This window comes from Anas acuta, chromosome 4 (genome assembly GCF_963932015.1).
Source record: "Anas acuta chromosome 4, bAnaAcu1.1, whole genome shotgun sequence".
NCBI lineage: Eukaryota > Metazoa > Chordata > Aves > Anseriformes > Anatidae > Anas > Anas acuta.
The window spans coordinates 69,496,831-69,518,093 of NC_088982.1; the positions used below are offsets into that span (position 1 = coordinate 69,496,831).

The following is a 21,263-nucleotide window of genomic DNA, read 5'->3' on the forward strand; positions in this document are numbered from 1 at the left end:
AAGTATCACTGCAAGTAACAAGAAGGTGCTATTTATTAGCACCAGCAATAAGCAAAATACTTCATCTGTAGGTCACTAACCATTTCATTCAAACATCATACAGTTCAAAGACCAATTATTCACTTGCTTTAGAACAATACAGAGTTTTAGGATAGCAACGCATTTGCTTGGTCTCCAGATCTATCATAAAAGTGTTCCTTTGTGCAAATGCTTTATTTTATCTCTTGCTTGCTTTTAAAACTTTATTGCAGAAAAGAAAAAAAGGACAAATCCCCCTGTTACCCTGGAACACTGTATGGAGGACTTTTGATATATTTTCTTTATCCTTATATTCTTACAAATTATGTATGTGAGGAGCAGATGACGAGCGGCAATTTGGCAGCACTTCACCATCTGCTATTTGCAGATCTAGTCAAATTCAGAGAGTTAATTAAAGATTAAAGACAGGGACCGATACTGTTGAAGCAAAGAGCCATCTTCTTTACTCTTACGACTGTAAATAAATAATTTTGGTAGCTGGTTCCGACTCACTCCAATGGAATCGTAAATCTGCAGCATCGCAAGGGCAACGCAAGTCGCATTCATAATATACCTGTGTATCTTCTGTTGGAATCACTAACAGGGCACTAAAAATTACATTGGCTTTGTTAGCACACCACCATCTCCTACATCCCTTCTCCAGAGCCAGCCCATTTTGAGCATCTCCCTCCCTCCTCTGGGCCCCCAGCCCCTCTCCTCCACATCCTTGCTTCAGTTGTCTCCCCCATCCCCTGCACCCACTCCATCAGGGCTGGGAAGGAGGAACAAAAGAGCTCCAACTGGAAGGGGTGCAGGTCCTTGCAAGATGCTGATTCAGGCACAAAAAGTAATGGTTCCTGCTCTATGTCGATGAGGAGAAACCAAGTTTGCTCCTTCCAGTGGGTCTGTGAGCATCGCTGTGCTTCCCCAGCATGCCAAGGCCAAGACCTGGACGGTGCTGCTGCCTCACTTCGGGCAATCAGAGCAACCCTAACGGAGCTAAGGGGCTCCACAGCCACCAGAAAGCCATCGGTACACACATCACAGCCCCACTGCTGCGGGCCAGGTGGGCACAGAAGGTATTCAGGGATGGGGAGCTGCAGGGAGAAAGCAGGAGAGGTCTACAAGCGAGGTCTACGAGCTGAAAAATGGAAAACTTCTCCCCCTCTCCCCATCAAACAGAAGCTGCTGATGGGTAGAGAAGTAATTACTGAACAGTAATTACACCAGGAACAGATTACTTCTGTCGATTGCCAACTTTTTTTTTTTTTAATTAAATTCCATCAAAAGGCCGTCCCAAGAAAACATCAGTCTTCCTGCTTTCTCCTGCTCTTTTTCCCAGCAATGAAAAATTTGAGAACTCACTGTGAGAGCATTATGGCAGCAAACAAGCTCTGGTTCACTAGCACTTCATTGAAGCTCAGCTCCTACAGGATTGTTACAGAGGAAACGGGTCAAACAAAGCATTTCTGGCGCTTATTTTGTTGAGGCTAAGAGAAGTTGAACCAATGAAAAATGTGCGTCAAGATATTTAATTTCTTTCTAAATGTCAAGGTTAGGTTTCCCGCAACTTTTGAAATGCCATCTCCCTGCAAGAGATGAACCTCTGCACCAAATCGAAATTAATTCCAGAAATATTTTAGTGTTTCTCAAACTGCGTTTTTGGCCGCAAGCACCAACTGAAAGCTCTGCCCAGTTCCAGCCCCTGTTAGCTCAGGGTGCTGAGCTCAGAGTGTCAGGGGGTGAAGAGGCAAAGGAAGGAAGGAATTCTGACATGTTTTGTTCAGGTTTAGACCAAACCCAAGATTTTCAGTGGTCCCATGGCGGGGAGGAACCACACAGCCTGAATGACTCAATCATTGTGAAAACCTCCATGCGAGGAAGCTGCAAAGGTCTCTCAGATTTCTTAAAAGGATTCCTTAGCTGAAGGGTATTACCTGTCAGAAGTAGACACACGGGCATGTTGTGAACCTGCAGCTCCTAACTGCAAAAAAATAACTCAATTTGCACACGCAATACAGTTTTTGGACCCATATATTTTGCATTTGCGTGCTACAGCAGAGAAGTTCCCGAAAGTATTCATTGTGGACGTAATATTCTGCAAAGAACTGAACTGCCAAGCAAACCTCCTACTACGCTAACCATGAATGACTTATTCACCCCCAGAGAAAAATATCTAGATTAATTAGAAGTAGATTTGCCACCGCTTATGAAGGAGAATTGCTGCCAATGTAAATTCTGCATTGAAATCACGGAGTCACAGTGTGAGGACTTAGACAAAATGAAGTCCAAACCCTCCACGAGCATCCACGACAATTCAGCCAACAGCACAGCTGTGCGTCCCCCAGTCCTTCCCCCAGTTTTGGGTTCGGAGGTTCAGGTGTTGCCACACAAGGGGCTCCTATCTACTTGCTACCTGTATAACTTGGGCTCTTACCTCATTTTACAAACATTGGCTTTGCTACTAGGTTTCTCCCTCTCACCTGTCAGAGTTCACACCAAGTTCAAGAGATTTCTGGAAGCAATGCTCCCAAAAAAAAGGAGCCAGGAAACAAGAACTTGACAAAAAAAAAAAAAATTGAGGTGTGTATTCCCACAGAACCAAATGCAAGCACTTGAGGTCTCCAGTACCACGCTCTGAACAGGGAAATCTGCAATACAGCAGGTTTTTGATGTGCAAAACTCCAGCTGATGGTTCCCCTCAAGCTGCTTACTGCCCTGAGATACTTGGTGCATCGCATCCGAGGATGTTTTCAGGCTGTTTCCACTGCAGTATTTATTTCAGACTGCTTCTGTACATGATTTTCTGAAGGGAATATTAATGGTATATTGCAGAAATATTGAGGTTAAAAAAAGGAAATGCTGATTGCATCACCCGGAGCATTCTCCTGACGGGGCAGGATTTTGTTCCTATTTGTAAATTTAGGACATTTTGCAGTTTGACTTGACAAATATTAAGCAATAACGTTTTGAATCACTCGTCACTGATATCTGTTTGCTAGGGGAGGTTTGAGGGTCTTTTGCTTTTTTCCTGCAGGACTCCATGACATTTTTTCATTTCATTAGCCCAAGTTTTATGTTTCTATTTCTTCAGCTTTGTATTTTCAAAACGTGTCCTGGCCCTATATGCTCACTGTCAGCTTACCCCTTGCAAACAACACACGTTGGTTTTGTCTCTAAATACATTTAAAGGAGAGGGAAGAACAGCACAAGTTATTTTCCATGCACAACCCTGGGATGCGTGAGGCAGGTTGGAGACGCAGTAATTAGGAGGGCTCTGGTGAGAGACGGCTGCGAGCACCAAGTACAGCTCTGGCCACCTGCGATCAGGAAAATCTCATATCCTGACAGGTGCAGAGCAGGGCTGGGGAGATGATCACAGCAGCCCTGGGTCTGTTTTATGAGGAGCTGCAAGAGTTTGCGGTGTTCTGCTATGCAAAATGGAAGGGGGAGGGAGGGAGAAAGATGACTGCCTGCTGTAAATTATTCAGATCCAGCAGGGGGAAAAGATGAGCTAGGGATAAATTGGTGGGCAACGCTGACCAGAGAAGTGGGTATAAGTCTGGCTAATGATAAACTTCACAGGCGTGGATCATGAAAAGCTCTTATTTAGTCTTTCAACACAGCAAATGGGGAAATATCTCAACAGCGTTAAAGTGGAGCGTGAGCAATTCTTGGAAATAATTTGCGAGAAGACTGGAGGGTGACAGGTGAGAGGATTCAGTGCTCCAGGAGAGGTCTTCCCCATGCCCACATATCCTGTACCTCCTCGTTTTGAGATTTATTGAGTGCCCCTCCAGGCTCTTGGTCAGTTGCCACCACTACTGGGCACGTTCCCCCGCTCCGTCAGCTGTGCCATGCGGATGCTGGTTGCCTTTTCCATCAAGCCACAGGGTTCACATCCACAGCTTCCCAGAGGAAGCCATTTCAAGCACACAACGCTTTGCATTGTCCTACGGAGAGCAGAAACAATGCTGCATTTTCTTGAGCAGCAACTGCTAGTTCATCATCAACCAAGAGTTTGCATATTGACAAACCCAGGGAAGAGCCCCGATGATGAATGGCAAGGCAGGGAGAGGGCAGCAGCTCCTGGCTTTGAGGCAGGGCTTTCTTCAGGGACCAGATTTGCATTTATGGGTCAGGTTTCTGCCGTACTGCCTGGTCTAGTCCGATCTTACCCAGTGACTACTATAATAAGATATTTTAGTATAGTTTTATACGTATTTATATCTGACTTCAAATTTTATTATATGTATGCTACATACACAATAGACATTGCATGTGTAAAAACATAAACGTTTCCATCCAAAAGTCGCTCCAGATACATATTTAGGAAATTACTACTGCAAAATATGGTTCCACTGAAATACAATTATTCATGGTTTTATACCTAATATTAGGAATTTTATATGTATGATGCGGCCATAAGTAACATCATGCCGTGTGTATCTTTCCACTTCTTGTGCAACGCATCATGTAAGTGAGTCCATTTTATCAAGTAAGGCTTTTTGAGCCAGCAGTAACTCATCTAAATATTTTTTCTAATTATTGCCATTTTTGTTTCACTGGTAACATATTACTCTGAGAACCTCTTGCAACTGCTTCTATTATGAAACCCTGCTATATATTAGGCACCATTCACAAAGTTCATTTGGCTTAGCAGGAGAATAGTTAGTTTCATTTTCTCCAGTCGATTATTTCTAAGATTTAACACACAGACGCAGGAAGGGTCTACCGCCTTAAGGCCAGCATTTTTCTATGGATGTTTATCTATAAAACTAGACTGCTTCCACCGTTAAGACTGCATTTTGGGAATTTTCCCTTCTTCCACCAAGACCAGATTTTTTGTATTCACACATCAGGAAATCACCACCTTGGTTAATCCCCATATGTAGAAGTATTCCTCAGGCCTCTATGAAATATAATGCATATAGACACGTTTCAAATGTCATTAGGACTTCAAATACTTGATGCATAAGAATTTCTAAATTATTAGTCAACTTCTTCAGTTAATGTGCCAAACAATTCGATTAACTTACACGCAGTTCAGCGACTAAAATGATCACATCATTTACCCAACCTTATTTCTCCAAAATAAACTAATAGCGAAGGACCTAATTACTAGTCAAAAACGTACGTATTTGCTTAGAAATGCACAATTAACTGAGAGGCTTGGTATCTCCCAGCTCAATTACTGAGAGAAATGTGGTAATTTAACAAGTATTGAAAAAAATAAGAAATCTTAGCTATGAAAGAAGATGACCATTTTAACAGATGTGTGCTTAAAATCTTAAAAAAGAAATCCATCCAATGCTCTACTGTTTCTCTTGAAAGGATAGACAAATCTGAACTGGAGAGAAAAACGTATAATTATGATTCTGAGAGAGCAGTTGGTTTAGAGTTTTTTGTTTGTTTGTTTGTTTTTATTATTATGTTTAGTGGGGACTGTTAGTGTTAGGTCAGAGGTTGGACTTGATCTTGAGGTCTCTTCCAACCTAGAAATTCTGTTTTTTTTTTTTTTGTTTTTTTTTTTTTTTAAAGTGAAGGAAAATTTTCCTTCCCATAATTCAAGACAACCTGCTCTACATTCTTGGGGGAAGAAAAAAAAAAAAAAGATAAAAGTAAAGTTACTGTTAAGATATTGATAAACCTGTTTTTGTTTATTCCAACCAAAGCCACCAACAGATGTGTTATGACTTGGCAGGACTATCGGTTGATCAGACCACATGTGAGCATGGGTCGGGTTTCTCATGGGTTTCCCTTTCCTCTGGGAATATGGAGGCATCTCAAGACTTATTTATTTTGGTAGATGTTTATATTTATTTATTTTTCTTAGCTATCACAGTATCATCATCATAGACAACAGAAATAATTTGAGGCAAGACTAAGTATTGAAATGGCAGCATCTATTTGAAACTGCATCACAGACTGATTTGAGAATTCACTCTCAGCTAAAATTTTGATGGAGCCTTCAAGGAGACTTGTGATCAGTCTGGTAACAAGATAGCAATACAGAAAACAAAATTGAGAATTTTGGTATTTACACAATTCACATATTCCCGTAGTGCCTTTTTGCTCCCCTTCCCAGTATAAAAACTACATGTGGACTTTTATTAAAGTTTTTCCAGGTTTTGTGCCCTGTGTTGAAGGGTTAACATTTTACCAATTTAAGAAAGGACAACAAATGATACTGCTGCAGAACAAACCGAACAAATTTCCCATATATCCTAATATTTTAAATGATCTAGTGAACTAAAACAAATGGCAGAACAAAACGAGGGGCTGCGTGCAGCAGAAAACAGTGAGCAGGATGTAATTTTGGAGCCTACACGCCAATCAAATCTCTTTGGTAGGAAAAGCCTTTTCAAAAATATGTAATAATTAACCCCCAAACAATAAAGTCATCCAGTTGAGTTTTTAAATGGCGGGTGGAGCAGAAACCTGCCTTGTTAATGTTTCCCAGCCAAGAAGGCACTGTGCTGCATCTTCCCAGGACTCCAAAGGTCGAGCTATGCAGCAGTCTGAAACTAACAGATGGCACCACACTACTTTTTTTCCAACGCAACAGGAACAAGCAAATCCAAGCGAGGAAAGCAAATACTTAAATAGTGCTAACAATTATCTGAGTAAAGAACTAACACAGACCAAAACACCTACACACACTCATGTCCTGGTACATGCACAGCATGTTACTGCAAATCTGACATTAAGAAACCAGAGGGAAAAAAAGAAAAAAAAAATCAGTTGACTTGAGTTATGGAACATATTAGAACAAATGCCAAAATAAGCCTCAGCGTTAGAATTCAGAAAGTCAGACCAAGCAAATCTCAAAGTTGGATTCTGTGGAAATTGTTCTATTAAAAACACACTCATTACCAAGAGATAACCAAGAGATTTTTTTCCTCTTCGCAGCCATTACTACTGAAATCCACACACAAACAGCTGTGCCAAGGACGAGCTCAGTGCTGGGTGTCCTGATGGCCACGCAGGATCTGAATGCAGGTGGCCAGGTGCATCTTCCTTCGCAAGCAAGAGGCCCAAATGTTTTGACATGGAGTGGGAAGACTGCCAATTTGTTCTGCACGGCACGTTTCCTCAGACTTTGCTAATGCCAAAAACCACAGCGTATCCAAACACAAGATTCAACATAGACAATCATTAGAAATCAATGCGTAGGTCAAGAGGAACTATTGGTATTGATAGAGAGGAGATCACATCATCCCCCAAATGCTCAGCATGGGGCTTTTTTTGGAAGATGATTACTGAAAGGCAAAGTTGAGGCACTTGTTCGTTAATTTCATTGAAGTAAACGAAACCACCAAATGAACCGCAAAAACCAGTTCTTGGAGCCACTGCCAAGCTTAATGGGGTTAAGAAGAGTGCTGTTATCAAAATTAGGTCAAATTGGAGAGTTTCGCAGTACTACCGGTAATTACATGAAGTTATACTGCCCAAGTTAAAAAAAAAAAAAAAAAAGTGAATAATCTGAAAGTTTTAACATCTAGACTAGTTAGTAATCACTCCATTTCATCCCCAGTAAAATGGCTTACACAGACAAGAAGGCAATTAGCACTTCAATGAAGATTTTATTCCATAAAGAAGAAATTGCATAGCCAAGACCCAAACTCGAGAGCCACTCCCATTTATCCCTTTGGATTTCCAAGTAATAAAGGACCTTAATGCTCTTCCTTCCCTTCTAACACAGCTCTGCTAAAAGCAGAGCACTAAAGGAAAATTGTCAAATTCTGCCTACGTTAGTACACGTAGATATAGAAAAACCTCTTTGAGTACAACAAAGCCAGTCCCCTCGCACACTCCAGGAGATCAGGCACTCCGGCAGCCAGTGAATTCAAGGCACAGCTTCAAACCCATCCAATTCAGGAGCTTCCTCCCTGCTACCAGCACTCTAATGAACACACGAGGAGTTCATGGACATACATGCTCCAACTCCACTACTCCTAAGGCAGGAAAATGCAAATAAAAAGCATCCCTGTGCTAAGAAAGCAAGAGAAAAAGCAAAACAAAGCCAGACCCATGAAATACGGACAAGCCTCCCTATAGCCTCCCAGCTACTACAGTCTGCATCCATCAAATAAACCGTAATTAGTACCATATTCCACTATGACAGGCTATAGTGACTGTACTCATCTTTTAGAATCTTTTATTTAACTTTTCCTGATCAATCTAAAGGTTTTGTTGTCCTATCAGTCCCTTTTAAGCATTTATGATTTTTTTTCCTGATGTTTAAAGTGATGATCATCAGCAAGCACAAGGCATACCTAAATATATTCAGCTACATCTACTGCAAAAATTTCAGTAGACAAAACAGCTTCAAGGAAACGCAGTGAGCTGCAGGAGAAGCTGCAGGAGACTCTCTTAAATAGAGTCTAAAAATATTATCAACAGACTCGGCAAATTCCAAGCAGACAGCACAAAAGCCAAACTCAGTTTATACCTGTAGATTTTCAAAGGCAGTAGTGTGAAAGACATCCCTTCAGGTCTTGACCACTATCAAGAAATTGAAAAGGTGGGAGACTAACAAAGGCCTACAAGCAATTTTTACTTTCACTCACATGGCTTACCAAACAAAATTGAGGATTTAACCCCGTCTTACGAGGAAGCAGTGTTCACAGGTTGGGTGCCAGTGCGGGCACTTCCAGGGTGCACCACAGAAAAGCCTGATCTATGTAAAGGCACCTGCCTTAGGACTCCAGTTCTGAAGATTTTTAAAGAACTCTACGTGTATTGTCAAGCCAAAAAAGAAATAAATCCATTTTTACAGAGTATGTTTTATTTATTTTAACATTACCAACATGCAAGCCTGCTCCCCACTCCTCTCTCACTCAAAAAAAAAATAATAAATAAATCTGAAACAAAACTGCACATATACATCCTCACTGGTAGCTTAACCTTTCTCCAGAGGCTAGTGGTAAAGTGTCTACCTTATCCCTCCTCTCCTTAACGTGTCTAGGAAGTGCTGTACATGAGTATTCAGCTCTTCTTTATGATATTAAAATGCATTTTAACCTTTCACAGTTTGAAATAATGAAATTCAGGTTTTACATTATGCAAAACAACAGAACCTGCCTATGATATCATCAGTATGCAAACTTTCCTCATTTTTTTTTTTAAAGTTTGTCGCAGTATTAAGAAGTGTAAATAATAATGGGAGACTGATCATCCTTCCGTAGCCTTAGAGAGACTTTTACTGACTGTACATCAATAGTATGAACAGTAAGAAATGTCCTTTTCAGTTTTCAGACCACAAGCACACTGCTAAGCACCCTTTTCTTTTAAATAAGCTTCAGTCTTTTATTTCATGCAATCTGCTCAATGGTTTCAAGTCTGTGAAAACACTCTAGCTTGTTGGCATTACCTTTCTAAAACGGGTCATGACTGCTGTTACAGTCTTAAAATGCAACTCCCCTGTGCAGAGTCCAGGCGTCTTTCCACCTCTCCAGGTGGCTTTCAGAGGTTAACAACTACAACTCTGTCTAATTCCAGTTCTGGACTCAGCAATTTGTTGCAAGTTGAAATCTAACTTTCTAGATTTGCTGTTCTCCACCACTGTATCTGAGAAGACAAAGCAAGAGACAAGAGGACTGATGCCAGCTAAAGAGGAAATTATGCAGGCTCTCTTCTTTCTCCTAACACTTTAAGAAAATCTAGAAGGTGATTTTTGAACACAAAAGATGTATGTGCTTGCAAAAAGACTGCTCGGTAGGTGAGATCAGGAAGGAGCACTTAGTGGAGATTTGATTCAGCAGCCCCGTTGTGTTCAATTACTGCCATATTTGTCCACGGAGCCCAGTCTCAGAATGACTGCGCTCAGGGTACACGCTGCAAGTCAAAGAGCTCGACTGAGTGCTCACTGCACTGACAGTTTAACATCACCAGCACGAGTAAGACATGGAACAAAATGCATTTCCTAGGCTGAGAATCATCTCTCTCAAAACCTAGTTACAGAGCTTAATCACATACACAAGTATTTAAATGGGATACCCCCTCCGAGCTGCAAGCAGGTGCACCTTGCCAACAGGTAGCTTTGCTTCCTTCCTCTCAAACACCCAACTCTTCAGGCAGCTTGAGCCCATGCCAAGCAGATCATGCCTGCAGCTGGGTGCCCCATGGCCCTGGGTTCCCTCCGAGATGCAGGCAGAGCACCTTGTCCTGGTGTGCTGTTATGGCAGGCATCACTGGGTGGCACTGTTAGACAATCTTCGCTTCCTTTGCAGGGGAAGCAATACGCTCTCTCTCCCCCCACAACCACAGATTTTTAACTGCTGGGAGTTCAGCTGTGCAGCTTTTCAAGGATGCTGTTGCAAGCAGCAGCAGCACTGCTCTCCGACAGCCTCTCTCTTGCTGCAGCACACACTGAAATAGCACCTCTTCCTCAGAAGACGTGAAACCATGCACTTACCAAAAATTTCTTTGAGTACCGTAGGTGTACAGCACTAAATTTACAAGTCCCCAAATACAAAATAGTCACCCTGAAATTCCAACATCACTCCGTGATTTTTTTCTGTCAATACAGCAGCTGCCCAGACCATCCTAAGAATCTGCCATCTGAAGGACCACATGCATTATCAGTGTTACACGGGCACTCCCAACTTTGCCCTGTCTGCACTGAAAAGTCCATTTTGCCCAGCTAAATAGAGAGAAAACACTCATTATGTATTGTTGTGCTCATTAAGACATGTCAACTGCTAATTACTGAACTTGGCCAGATACCATACAAAGCAAAACTCATTATAGAATAAAAACAAACTACCTAAATACAGATACATGAGTAGCAATTATATGGAATAATATTCTTCACAAATTAGTACATGCTCAAGAATCCTAGTAATATACATATTGAAGAAGACCACTCCTGATTAGCCCACACATTTGGTCAATAATTACCCCAAGTTTCATGTAGATTCTTTACCTTCCAGCAAGAACAGCAAAGTTATGTAATATTACAGGATAAATGCAGAAAATTAGAAGCCAGTGCTAAGATAACAACCTCAGAACTTCAAATACAGCTATTATGTGACTAAAAGCAGATTTGACTCATGGCAAAAAAAAAAAAAAAAATCCAACTCTACAAAGATGTGTGAGGGTCAGAAGTCAGCTGCTGTATTTCATTATTGCAAACAGTATAAACAGTATAACACATTTAAGAATAATGTTCAAAAGCTTATGTAGTGCCATTAACTATTTGTATCCACCACGTTATACAATTCTGTAAGCATAATCAACAGCTCTGCTGAAAAAGCATCCCTTCCTTTTCAAAGAAAGAGGATGGAGAAGAGGTTGAAAAATGACGTCAAAATATAACACTTTAACCAATTACAGGTTTTCAGTGCTGTGCTATGCAGAAAGAATTTGGAGTAGTCACAAACACTAAATTTGGAGCCATGGAGACCTCATGACACAATACCTCTGTGGAGATGGAAATGAGAGTTGCAAACGATGTGGATGCAGCAGGCTGGGTCACCCAAGGATTCCCCCCCACCTCCCACAAAAAGACACATTAGATATCACGCATGGCATCCGACTTCCACAGAAGGAAATGGCAGCTCCTGAGTGACTGAAGGAGATACTCTATTAGGACTTTGTTCTCAGCCTCTTGAACTTCACAGGCTCAATTACTTTCTATTCCTGAATTTTGCTCTTGGGGTTGAGACAAGCCAGAGCTGCTTGGAAGAGAAGTCTAAATGCAACCACTGCCTGCCTGCCTTGAACTCATCTTGGCAGAGCATCTCCCCTCACACCTACCACCATGCCCCAGGCTCCTGGCAGGAGGAGAGCTGAAGGCCATAGGGTGTGGGCCTGTTGGGAATTATCATGAACAAACCAACTTTGGAGAAGCCGGGTTGCATGGAAAGGACAACTCTAAGAAGGAAATCCAAAGCCCACTGACATAGGCTTTCCAAAAATATTCATGATCTGTTAAAGCATCAGCTTTCTGATGCTGCAAATCAACCTCTACCACAGCCTCGTCCACACCACATTGGGCACTTGAGCGTCTCAGCATTCAGGAGGCCGAACGCGCTTAGCGGAGTCATGGCAACCTGAGGAGCCAGAGGGCTGCCAGCCTTAACTTAACCCAAACCGGTCGTTCTCTGTTCATTTCCATGCTGTCACAGCCTGGCAGCTAACCAGAAAAGCCAACCAAAGCCAAGGAAGCAGGACTACCGAACAAGCACAACATCTGAGCTGCTGCCCGCAACCTACTGCTCGGCCACAGAGCACGATCCTGAAGGCCTGGCATCATGCAGAAGCTTGTTTTTTATTCGCTCTGTCAGTTTGTGTGAGTTTGTATTTTGCTTCCATTAAAATAAATAAATAAATAATAAATCTCAATGGTTAAGTGAGCTGAGAGTTTTCTGTTTTATCCTGTTCTCCACATCATCACACGCACACAAAAGAGCAGAGCAGAGTTGGAGGGGGGAGCAGCAAACCCAAAAAAAACCACACCATTCTGGGAAAAAAAAAAAAAAAAAGTCCTCCTATTAGCCATCTCCAAACTTGGGATCTGCCCTCTGAACAGAAACGAATGCCATATCAGGACTGAACTGTGAGGAGTCCCAGCCCAGCAGCTTGCACTTGGACACCAACATGAGCTGCTTTACCCTCACTGCACAACGCCCTCATTAACATCAAGTCACTACAGTGAAAAGCAGCCTTTATAGGGTGCTGAAAGTATTTTTCATTTTCTAATTGACAAGCACATTTCTCTTCTGCCTTACGCTCATGTTGATTTCAAGTTGGTCAAACCCACAAGAACTTGACTCAACCAAATTGCCATTGAGGACTACGGGGCCCCTAACAGGATCTGCTCATGAAGTGAAGATTTCATATCTATTAACATACATCCATTGAGGTCTGATTTTAAATTACAGGCACAGAGAGAGGGACCACACAGACGGAGATCTTGGTTTTACCTAAAAGTAACAGGTTCCCTCGCAAGGCACAGCTAGGGAGCGCTGGCACCAGTGCCAACAAAAGCTGTGCTCTGGGCAGTTTCAGTCTGATCCCTCTTGGCTTCTTTAACTCTTCTCGCAGAAATAGGATAAAAGCCTACACGAAAAAATTCTAAGAGGCTACGCTGCACGCAGACATTATTCCCTTTATTTTAAGGCTCATGCAAACATCAGTTCTTCGCAGAGAAAATTACCGAACTGCACAGTATGACTAATGGCCCCGGCTGAAGAAAGCATTCCAGCTTGCACTCAGCCCCAAGCACGCACTCAAGGCCCGGTGATACGAAGAGGAACTAATTGTTTTCCTTCCTCGGGATTACTGTCAGAGAGAGTGCAGGGCATGCGATACATTTCCAATTCCACTTGACTGACTTAAATGGCCAACACACGAGCGACAGTAATGAAACTCCCACTGATGTGGTGCCTCTCCCTCCCCCTCACTGCAGGCCTGAAAACAAGTAAATTAGGAGCCCACGGTGATAGGCCTCTGCTAACATTTGATGGGAATTAATATGTTCTTTGAAGCAATTAGCAAGCTAAGAGAGGACAATTAATCAGGACTGGCAGTACGAGAGCCTGAGCACATACGTCACCTTATGCAACTAAATAAATTGGCTTATTTCAGGGAGTTTATAAAGGAGCAAAGCACCATTTTTTATTGACATTTCAGTACATACATACATATATATATATTTAAAGGATATAGAAATCATTCTGTGAAGTGTTACCATCCACAGATTGTGGTTTCCTTCCTTCCACAGCCTCTGAGCTGCCAGCCAGCCTCCTTGGGCACAAGCTCACATGGAGTAGGACTTAACAGCACACCTCACCCCTTTCCTCTCCCCCATCTGCTACCCTGTCTAGCTGGAGGTACCACACCACCATTAAGCAGGGTGAGGGGCCAGTGGCCTCTCCTAGGGCAGGAGTTATTTTTTGGCTAAGAAATTGGCTTTTTCACCCCCCTCACCTTGGTTTTAGGAAAGGAATGACAGGAGCAGGAAGAGTCCTCAGGCTACTGCAGGGAACACCTCTTCCCCTCCACTGTCTGCTGTCTGTTTTGGAGACTTGCACAGGAATTAAAATGCAAGAACTGCTAATTTCAAAGAAGACAAACACTAATATAGTCAGTATTTTGAAGTTTGGAAACGCTCCTAATATTTTTTTGCCTACCTAAGCCTAACACATCATGCCTCAGTACACAATCAGATCAGGAAGGGAAACGGAGTCATACTTGCACCTGTAAGTAACGTCCAGAATACCCCTATTGGATTATGTACATGTACACCATCTACTCTTATAGTCCTGCAAGAAAAAATAAACACCCTAATATCTATCACATCGAGTTTTTTTCCTTTAAAATGTCTATTCCAAACTCCGTTCTCCTTGCACAAACATTCCTGAAACGCACATATCACTGTGTGCATATTATTTTTAAGTGATAGTTTTCTCTGCATTTTAGCTACAGCTTTGTCCATCGCTTGACTCACCACAACCGAAATCTCTACAGCAAGCAGCACTACCTTAAACTTGAGCTTACTGGACCACTGGGGGACAAGGAGGGGGAAGATGGGTTGGAGTTCAAGTCCTCTGACACTCAAGCAAGTGAAGAAGTGGGGATACAGCTGCTCAGGTTTCATCAGCTCATCAGCTGCTGCTCCAGTCCTGCCACACTGCAAATTAAAATTCATCCTGGAGAGCTCAAGTGCTGCTTTTGCTCTGCGGTCACTGCCCCTCTGCTGAGCTCACTTATCTGCGCCCAGGGCTTCAGCAAAGGCAAACCTCAAATGCAGAAAGCTGGATCCCATTCCATTTTGGGTTTGAGAATTGTATTTTAAAATGAAGAAAAAAAAAAACACAACACCTCTATGTGCTCTAAATCCATACCTGAAAGATGGGACAAGGTTATCCTTCTTCCTCCAGTACTTGGACTTCCCCAGACAACAAGGCCCATGAATAGGAGAAAACGCTTATTTCCCTTTTTCCCCATAAAAAGCATTTCCTTCTGTGTATATAAAAATATGCATGTCAAATAAGCTAGCTAAGTGCCTCACGTACATCCCCCTCCTCCTCTGACAATATCCTTTAGCCAGTGGATGTGTGGGAACAGCGAGCATCCAGGAGGACACCACCACCACCCATATCCCCCTCAGCCCTACCTGCCACCGAATGCACATCTACCGCCAGCATGAAGCATCTCAAGTTCCATCCAACTCACATGCCATCGCTTGGAAGACAAGGAAATTAAAATCTATTCTCCCCTCCACTCGCTTCAAAAAAAGCTTTTAAGTTCCACTTGAAAAGAAATACAAAGGAGCCTTCAGGAAGAAAGAAGGAGTAGGTGGACAGTTTAAAAATTCAAGACCAAGCCTGCAAGGGGAGTTTTGAGACGTGATTTCTTCAGGAAGCGAGAAGCAGGTACGATGTTCCACCTTTGCACGTATTCTCTTGATTTTGCAAGCGCTCTCATCTCGTCTGCAGGGAAGGGTTTCTCCCTCCTCGCCATGCCAGCAGGAGGCTGATTTGCCGAGCGGGTGATGTCACCTCCAGGAATCCCCCCCAAGCCCTGCCAGCTGAGTCTTCCCAGTAACTGAGACGCTGCCTATAAATAGGCACCTGGGGAAAACACGGGCAGTTAAGGAATTCTGAGGAAAACAGTAAAATGAGGAAGGCTTTAAAAATATATATTTTCAGTGAGCCCTTCTAAAAAGAGGAAAAAAAAATGCAGGTAAGGAGAGAGACTGCTTCACATCAGTTTGCTCAGAAGAAACCTGCCAACACAGTGTTTCGTCATCTTTGCACGTCAAGGGTTTTCAGATTCTTATCAAAAGGAGATAACCACCAGGAGAACGCCCTCTGCCACGCGATAACTCTACAGAGCCCAGCACCCAGATTTGCTACCTAATTTGCGTTCCTAAAGTTATCTGAAGGGGAAAAGAAGATGAGCAGATACAAGGTCAGAGTCACATAAACGTGCTTCTATCATACAAATCTGCTATCGAAAACAAGTCTCTGGCAAACACATCTATTGCATGCCAAGTAACATTATCCCATGCTTCACAACCTCGCAACACATAGATTTCTAACTATGAAGGCCTCATTTTGGAGGGCCCTGTGCTAATTTCCTACCACTGCATACATAGAATCAGATGTTCAAAAATCCTCCCATGTAACTACATGACTACACATTGCCATTAAGCACGCGATGCTCGCAGTGGGACTGACAGCAAGTGCTGCTCTAAGGAGATCAAGCAAACCTCGACCAGGAGCACCTAGGGCTTGGATGTGCAAGGATGTACCAGCTGAAGACACAAAGCATGTTTGAAGTACACATCGCATTTAAATAGGTATAATGAAGTATGTACCATATTTAAGTCATCTTTTTACATCTTGCAAGCGTAGCAAGTACTGCCGGTATGTAAAATCCTATCGGACGTGAACAAATGCCCTTCACTTAACATGGAGAGCACTGGATGTGCTCCGGGAGGGATTTGCAGAAGGGTTGGTGTGCAGAACCCAACACTAAGCTCTGCCTGTGCTAGTAAGAGCACACCGCTCGCTCTTCAGTGCGAGTCTTATTTCAGATGCATATAAAATATTTACAGAGCCCGAATTTACAACACTGAACATTATTACTTCGGGTTTTCAGGGAAGTCAAGTCCCATCTCCAACGCCATCTGATGTTACGCACGCCAAATCCCTTGGTGAGATACCTGCTGCGCCTCACACAGCCAAAGCAGAGAGCGGTGTGGGGAAATAAAGAACAGACTATCATAAACCAATTGTCTTAGCGCAGAGAAGGAAGAATAACAAGCCAAATGAATTAATGAGTTAGTTTAAGAGCACAGTGTCAGGATAGTAAAAATATCCTCTTTAGTGCTGTACTGAATAGAGGAAACAGCTGTCTAAATATTTGAGTTTTTCTGAAAAATATTTAGATACTATCATGAACAGCGAAGCTAATACTTTCACACACTGAAGGACTGACCAGAACCAAAGGGAACCCTAATGGTGACGTTAACAAATTAACAAAGCTATTTCCACTTGATGAAAACTGCCTGATAAACTCGTGTAGGTATTCTGTCAAGGAAGGAAATGAAATTAAAACGCAGTGGGCTAACGCAAGTCACTAAATGAAGTAGTCAGGTCTGCTGAAACCGGCCTTCTTACTGACAAACTGCACTGAAACAGCTCATTAGAGGCCTCCTGTCACTTTATCATTTAAGCTTCATCTCGATGACTGTCACAAAACAGATCTAGGGACTATCTGGAAAAACCTTTCCGCTATTAATTTTACTCCTAGCAGTGAGATAGACTTCCAACGTAATCTTTAAATCAGTTGAAGAGGCAGCTGCAAGAAGCATTGAATCATATCCACAGCAGAGATACAGAAGCCCCACTGAAGAGAAAAGAGAGACATTGAGCCTACTTTTCATTTCGTGCCAAAAAGTCACACAGACAAGTCACAATCAACGACAAGCAATAAAACAAGCACTGGAAGGCCTTTGTGCACAGGGTCTAATTGAGTTTGATCAAGGTTAGGCAAATTTCGGTTAAAAACACGTGCTACAGGAGTAGGAGGGAAGCAAAGAGACACAGAGAAAACCAACCCAGATACCACGATGCAAATACTTGTGGTGGTATTCAGGCTACTGATGTTAATTGGTTAAAACATCGTTTTCCAAACAAGATGCACCCTTCTCCTCAAGTAGCACCTGAACAAGGAATTAATGATAGCAGCCTAGAAATGACACTGTGCTAATTTATAACAACCACCTCCTATTAATCACTTGGAATGCATGTCCCTTATGCACGAGGCCTTTTAACTTGATTTCCTTGAGACCGATGCAAATGATCAATGGCCTTAACATTGAAAGCCAATGTTTTGATTTTGTACACATGGCCATCATCAAGCGCGACAGAAAGACACAAGTTTTGTATTTAGAATATTTTGAAAGTTAGGCCCTTATCGTGTGACAAATTTGTAGGAATACAAGAGTTTCAAAATGTTAGCTTCTGCACCTTACACAATCAGTTAGAACGCCAATTTGTTGTCTGAATGAGTTTAAGTATCATCATTTCACTTTTACGCACTTGCCTCCATCCCCAAGGATACAAAATCACTTCACACAAGACTTAGATTAATCTCCCCTCCTTAACTTGCTTTCTCTTTTTGAAAAAGCACCTGAGTTGAAAGCAACTTCACTGAAATCAAAAGCTAATCTCTAGTAAAACTTGTTTGGTTTTCTTTTTTTTTTTTTTTGGTAAAAAAAAAATAGAGCTCTACAGCTTCTATAGAACAGCTCATCTCATTCTCCCTGAAATTGTCTTATCCTCCCTTTTGTGTGCAAGAGATGAGACATTCATTTCAAAAATAGCAACTACATTTAAAAAGCAAAAGTCATTAGGATCTATAATCAGGAACTTTATTTCCTGTGATGTTCAAACATAACTAATGCTTTAATCTACGGTGCTGTTGTTTAAGGCCAGTGGGGGGAAAAAGGAAAGAAAAACCGTCTCTTACTCATCAGTGCAAGCAGCTCCTAGTAGAAGTCACAGCAAAAAGGGAGTACACAGCTTATCTGTGTCCAGTATTCCACGCAGCTGGAGAGATGTGGACAGGAAAATAAAAAAGATAAAAAAGCCCTGCGATTCCAGGTAGCACCTAATTCTCCAAAGACACTCGTTAGCATAGGCTGGCTGAAAGAAGCAATCCTGCCAAACACAGATCAAAGGGAAGCCTGCTTTTCTCTGTATAGCAGCTGCAGGGCTGGGGAACGTGCCCAAGACTCAGGTAGGTCAACCCTACGGAGACGCACAAGCCAATTCTGAATGTGCTAGGTCAGGCACAAGAAGTAATTTAGCCACTGCAGCGCCAGGTCTCATGTAGGCAAATTTACCTAGCCAAGGATCTAACTCTGCATCGACTCAGATGGGTACACTACAGCCTGCTCTACTGTTTTCCTCCCTTTAGGTTGGTAAACTAAACGCTTCTTATGAATCCAAGACTTGTTTTAAAGCCGCAAGCTAATCCTCATATAGTCATTTTCCTAACTTTGAAATGCACCTTTAGATAAAACTGAAAAACATCCAAGAAATAATCACTTGGTACTATTTAGAGAACATGAAAACTATCCAATTAAAGCATTTGCACACACACAGAATCCAGAAGTACATGCTGTACTCTTCAGAAATAAAAAAGGAAGCAATAAAACTACCACTTGCTTCAGAACTTCAATTCACTGCCTAGTTGGACACAGCTTTACCAAAGCTAAAGGGACAACACAATTCCCAATAACCTTAAATCCCAAGCCCAAAGAAACTGTATAATAAGAAAGAAATTAAGGAAAAGGTAGAAAAGAAGCATATTTTATTCTGATAAATTCAATGCTAGATTGACCACCATGAATATGGAGCTGTTTGAGTGTGCATCACATTAGCTTATCAAACACAGTTCACAAAGCACTGGAGAAAGAAAGTGAGAATAATAATCTTTGTATACAAGCATATAATAAGTGTTAATAACATCTTAAAAGCAATATTACTAATGCTAATGCTAGGTAGATGAAAGATGCTGCCCTACTGCACAAACATCAAAAAAAAAACAACTGAAAAAGCTAGATTTACGGTTTCGGATTCAGTCAGTTGCAAACAGTCTTGAGTTATACAAAGAGAAAACCGCAGCTGATCATTTTAACACAGAACGACAGGAACCCAGGACTCCAAAATACCCTCCGGCACTCGTCTAAGCCTGTTCCTCCCAGCTCGCAAGGTGCGCTCCACTGCTGCAGCACCGCAGGAGACAAGTGAAGCACGAAGACCCTTCCTCACTCCAGGAAGGGAACATTATAACAAGACAAGGATTTTTAATACAAAAAGCTGGGGATGGACTAAAAAGGCTGAGAAGCCCTGGCTATACCAGCCCCTGCCCCCAGGGCAGGCTCTGGCATCTTCAGGGCACCTCCGTAACTCTCAGCAGAAGCACCCAGGGCAGCCACATCGGCAGAACCAGATATCCCTGGCTACGTCAGTGCAGCTCTGAGGCTGAGAGCACAGGCTCTTAATGGGGTTAACTCACCCCTCCGCTGCTCTGAGTCCAGCTGAGATCTCCTTTCCTGTGCCGCACCGTGGCGGGGGGTGAGGGGCTGCTACCTATTTAGGTCAGCTTTAATTTGTACATCTTTGCAACGGTGTCAGTGCATCCATCTGTGAGCCTCTGGAGAGCGTCCTTCAGTCCTAAAAACATTTTCAGTGCTGGAAGATTTCGGTTCTGCATAATCTAAGATCTCCTCCACTGCAAATTAAAACAATTTGTTTTCATCTCTGCCTCAACAGAAACGAGGAATAGAGTTGATCTCCATCTTCCTTACACCATCTTTTCACATCACTGAAGATTTAGGCATTCCCCAAGCTTTCAGTTTTCTAGGTTAAAGAAACTCAGAGCTTTCAAATTTTCCCCAAAGGCTGAGTTTTTCAAGTCTCCTATCCTATCCTCATTGCTGCTGCTGAAACCCTGCCCCCCCGTCTACCACATACTTCTTTATTAAGTCTAAAACGGAGAGCAAACACACAGCGCTAAGCACAATAGGGTAGTTATCTCCTTGGCTATTTATCTGACGTGTTTATCAGCTACACGGCTCTAATGAAATCTCAGCGCTATACAAACTGCCCCTAACAAACTCAGTCTTTGATCCACTGCAGTTCCTGGGTCCTTCCTGGCCAGGATGCTGCCCAGCCCATTTATTTTTGTGCATTTGATTTCTCCTAAGTGTAACACTTTACAGTTGTCTTTATTAAATTGCGTCTCATCGATTTCAGACCATTTTTCCAATTCATCATCTTTAATTCTAAATCTGTCCTCTTAACTGTTTATAATCCCTTCCAGCTTTGTCTTCCAAAACTGCTCAAATTATCCCCGTTGACAGTAACAAATGAACGATAATGACAATATTGACTAGTAAACAACCTGAGCCAGCCTCTTCAGGAATTAACTTCATAGTCTGACAGCAAACCACTGAGCTTAGCTCAACCTTTCAGCCTAATTTCTCGGTGGACTGTGCGTTGCTGGCCGTTGTGCAGGCAATGGAAAGAAATCATTTCTTCAGCGGCTGCATTACTGAGCTGGTCTCATCCCGTCCCTGTGAGCACTTCTTTCCCTCGCCGGGTTTGTTGATACACTCCTGAATGCCAGCATTACTTCAGCGGTCGGAGTTTGAACAGGGCATATTTTTAAGTGCGTGTGCCTATTTACTGTCCTAAAAACATCCTTGCGGCCAC

At 42.4% G+C, this 21,263-nt stretch overlaps 1 protein-coding gene across 7 annotated transcripts in view; it reads right to left on the minus strand.

The window, feature by feature from the left end:
- Window positions 1–21,263, minus strand: part of PPP3CA (protein phosphatase 3 catalytic subunit alpha) — a 190,338-nt gene that overhangs the window by 142,876 nt on the left and 26,199 nt on the right. Inside the window, exon 1 of one of the 7 annotated variants that reach the window (XM_068681841.1) lies at window positions 15,146–15,191. The exons of the other annotated variants lie outside the window; for them this stretch is intronic. Coding sequence (XP_068537942.1) covers window positions 15,146–15,176 — 31 coding nt within the window. The 5' untranslated portion in view covers window positions 15,177–15,191. Of the gene's footprint in view, window positions 1–15,145; window positions 15,192–21,263 lie in introns of those variants that run through there. 7 annotated transcript variants of the gene reach the window in all.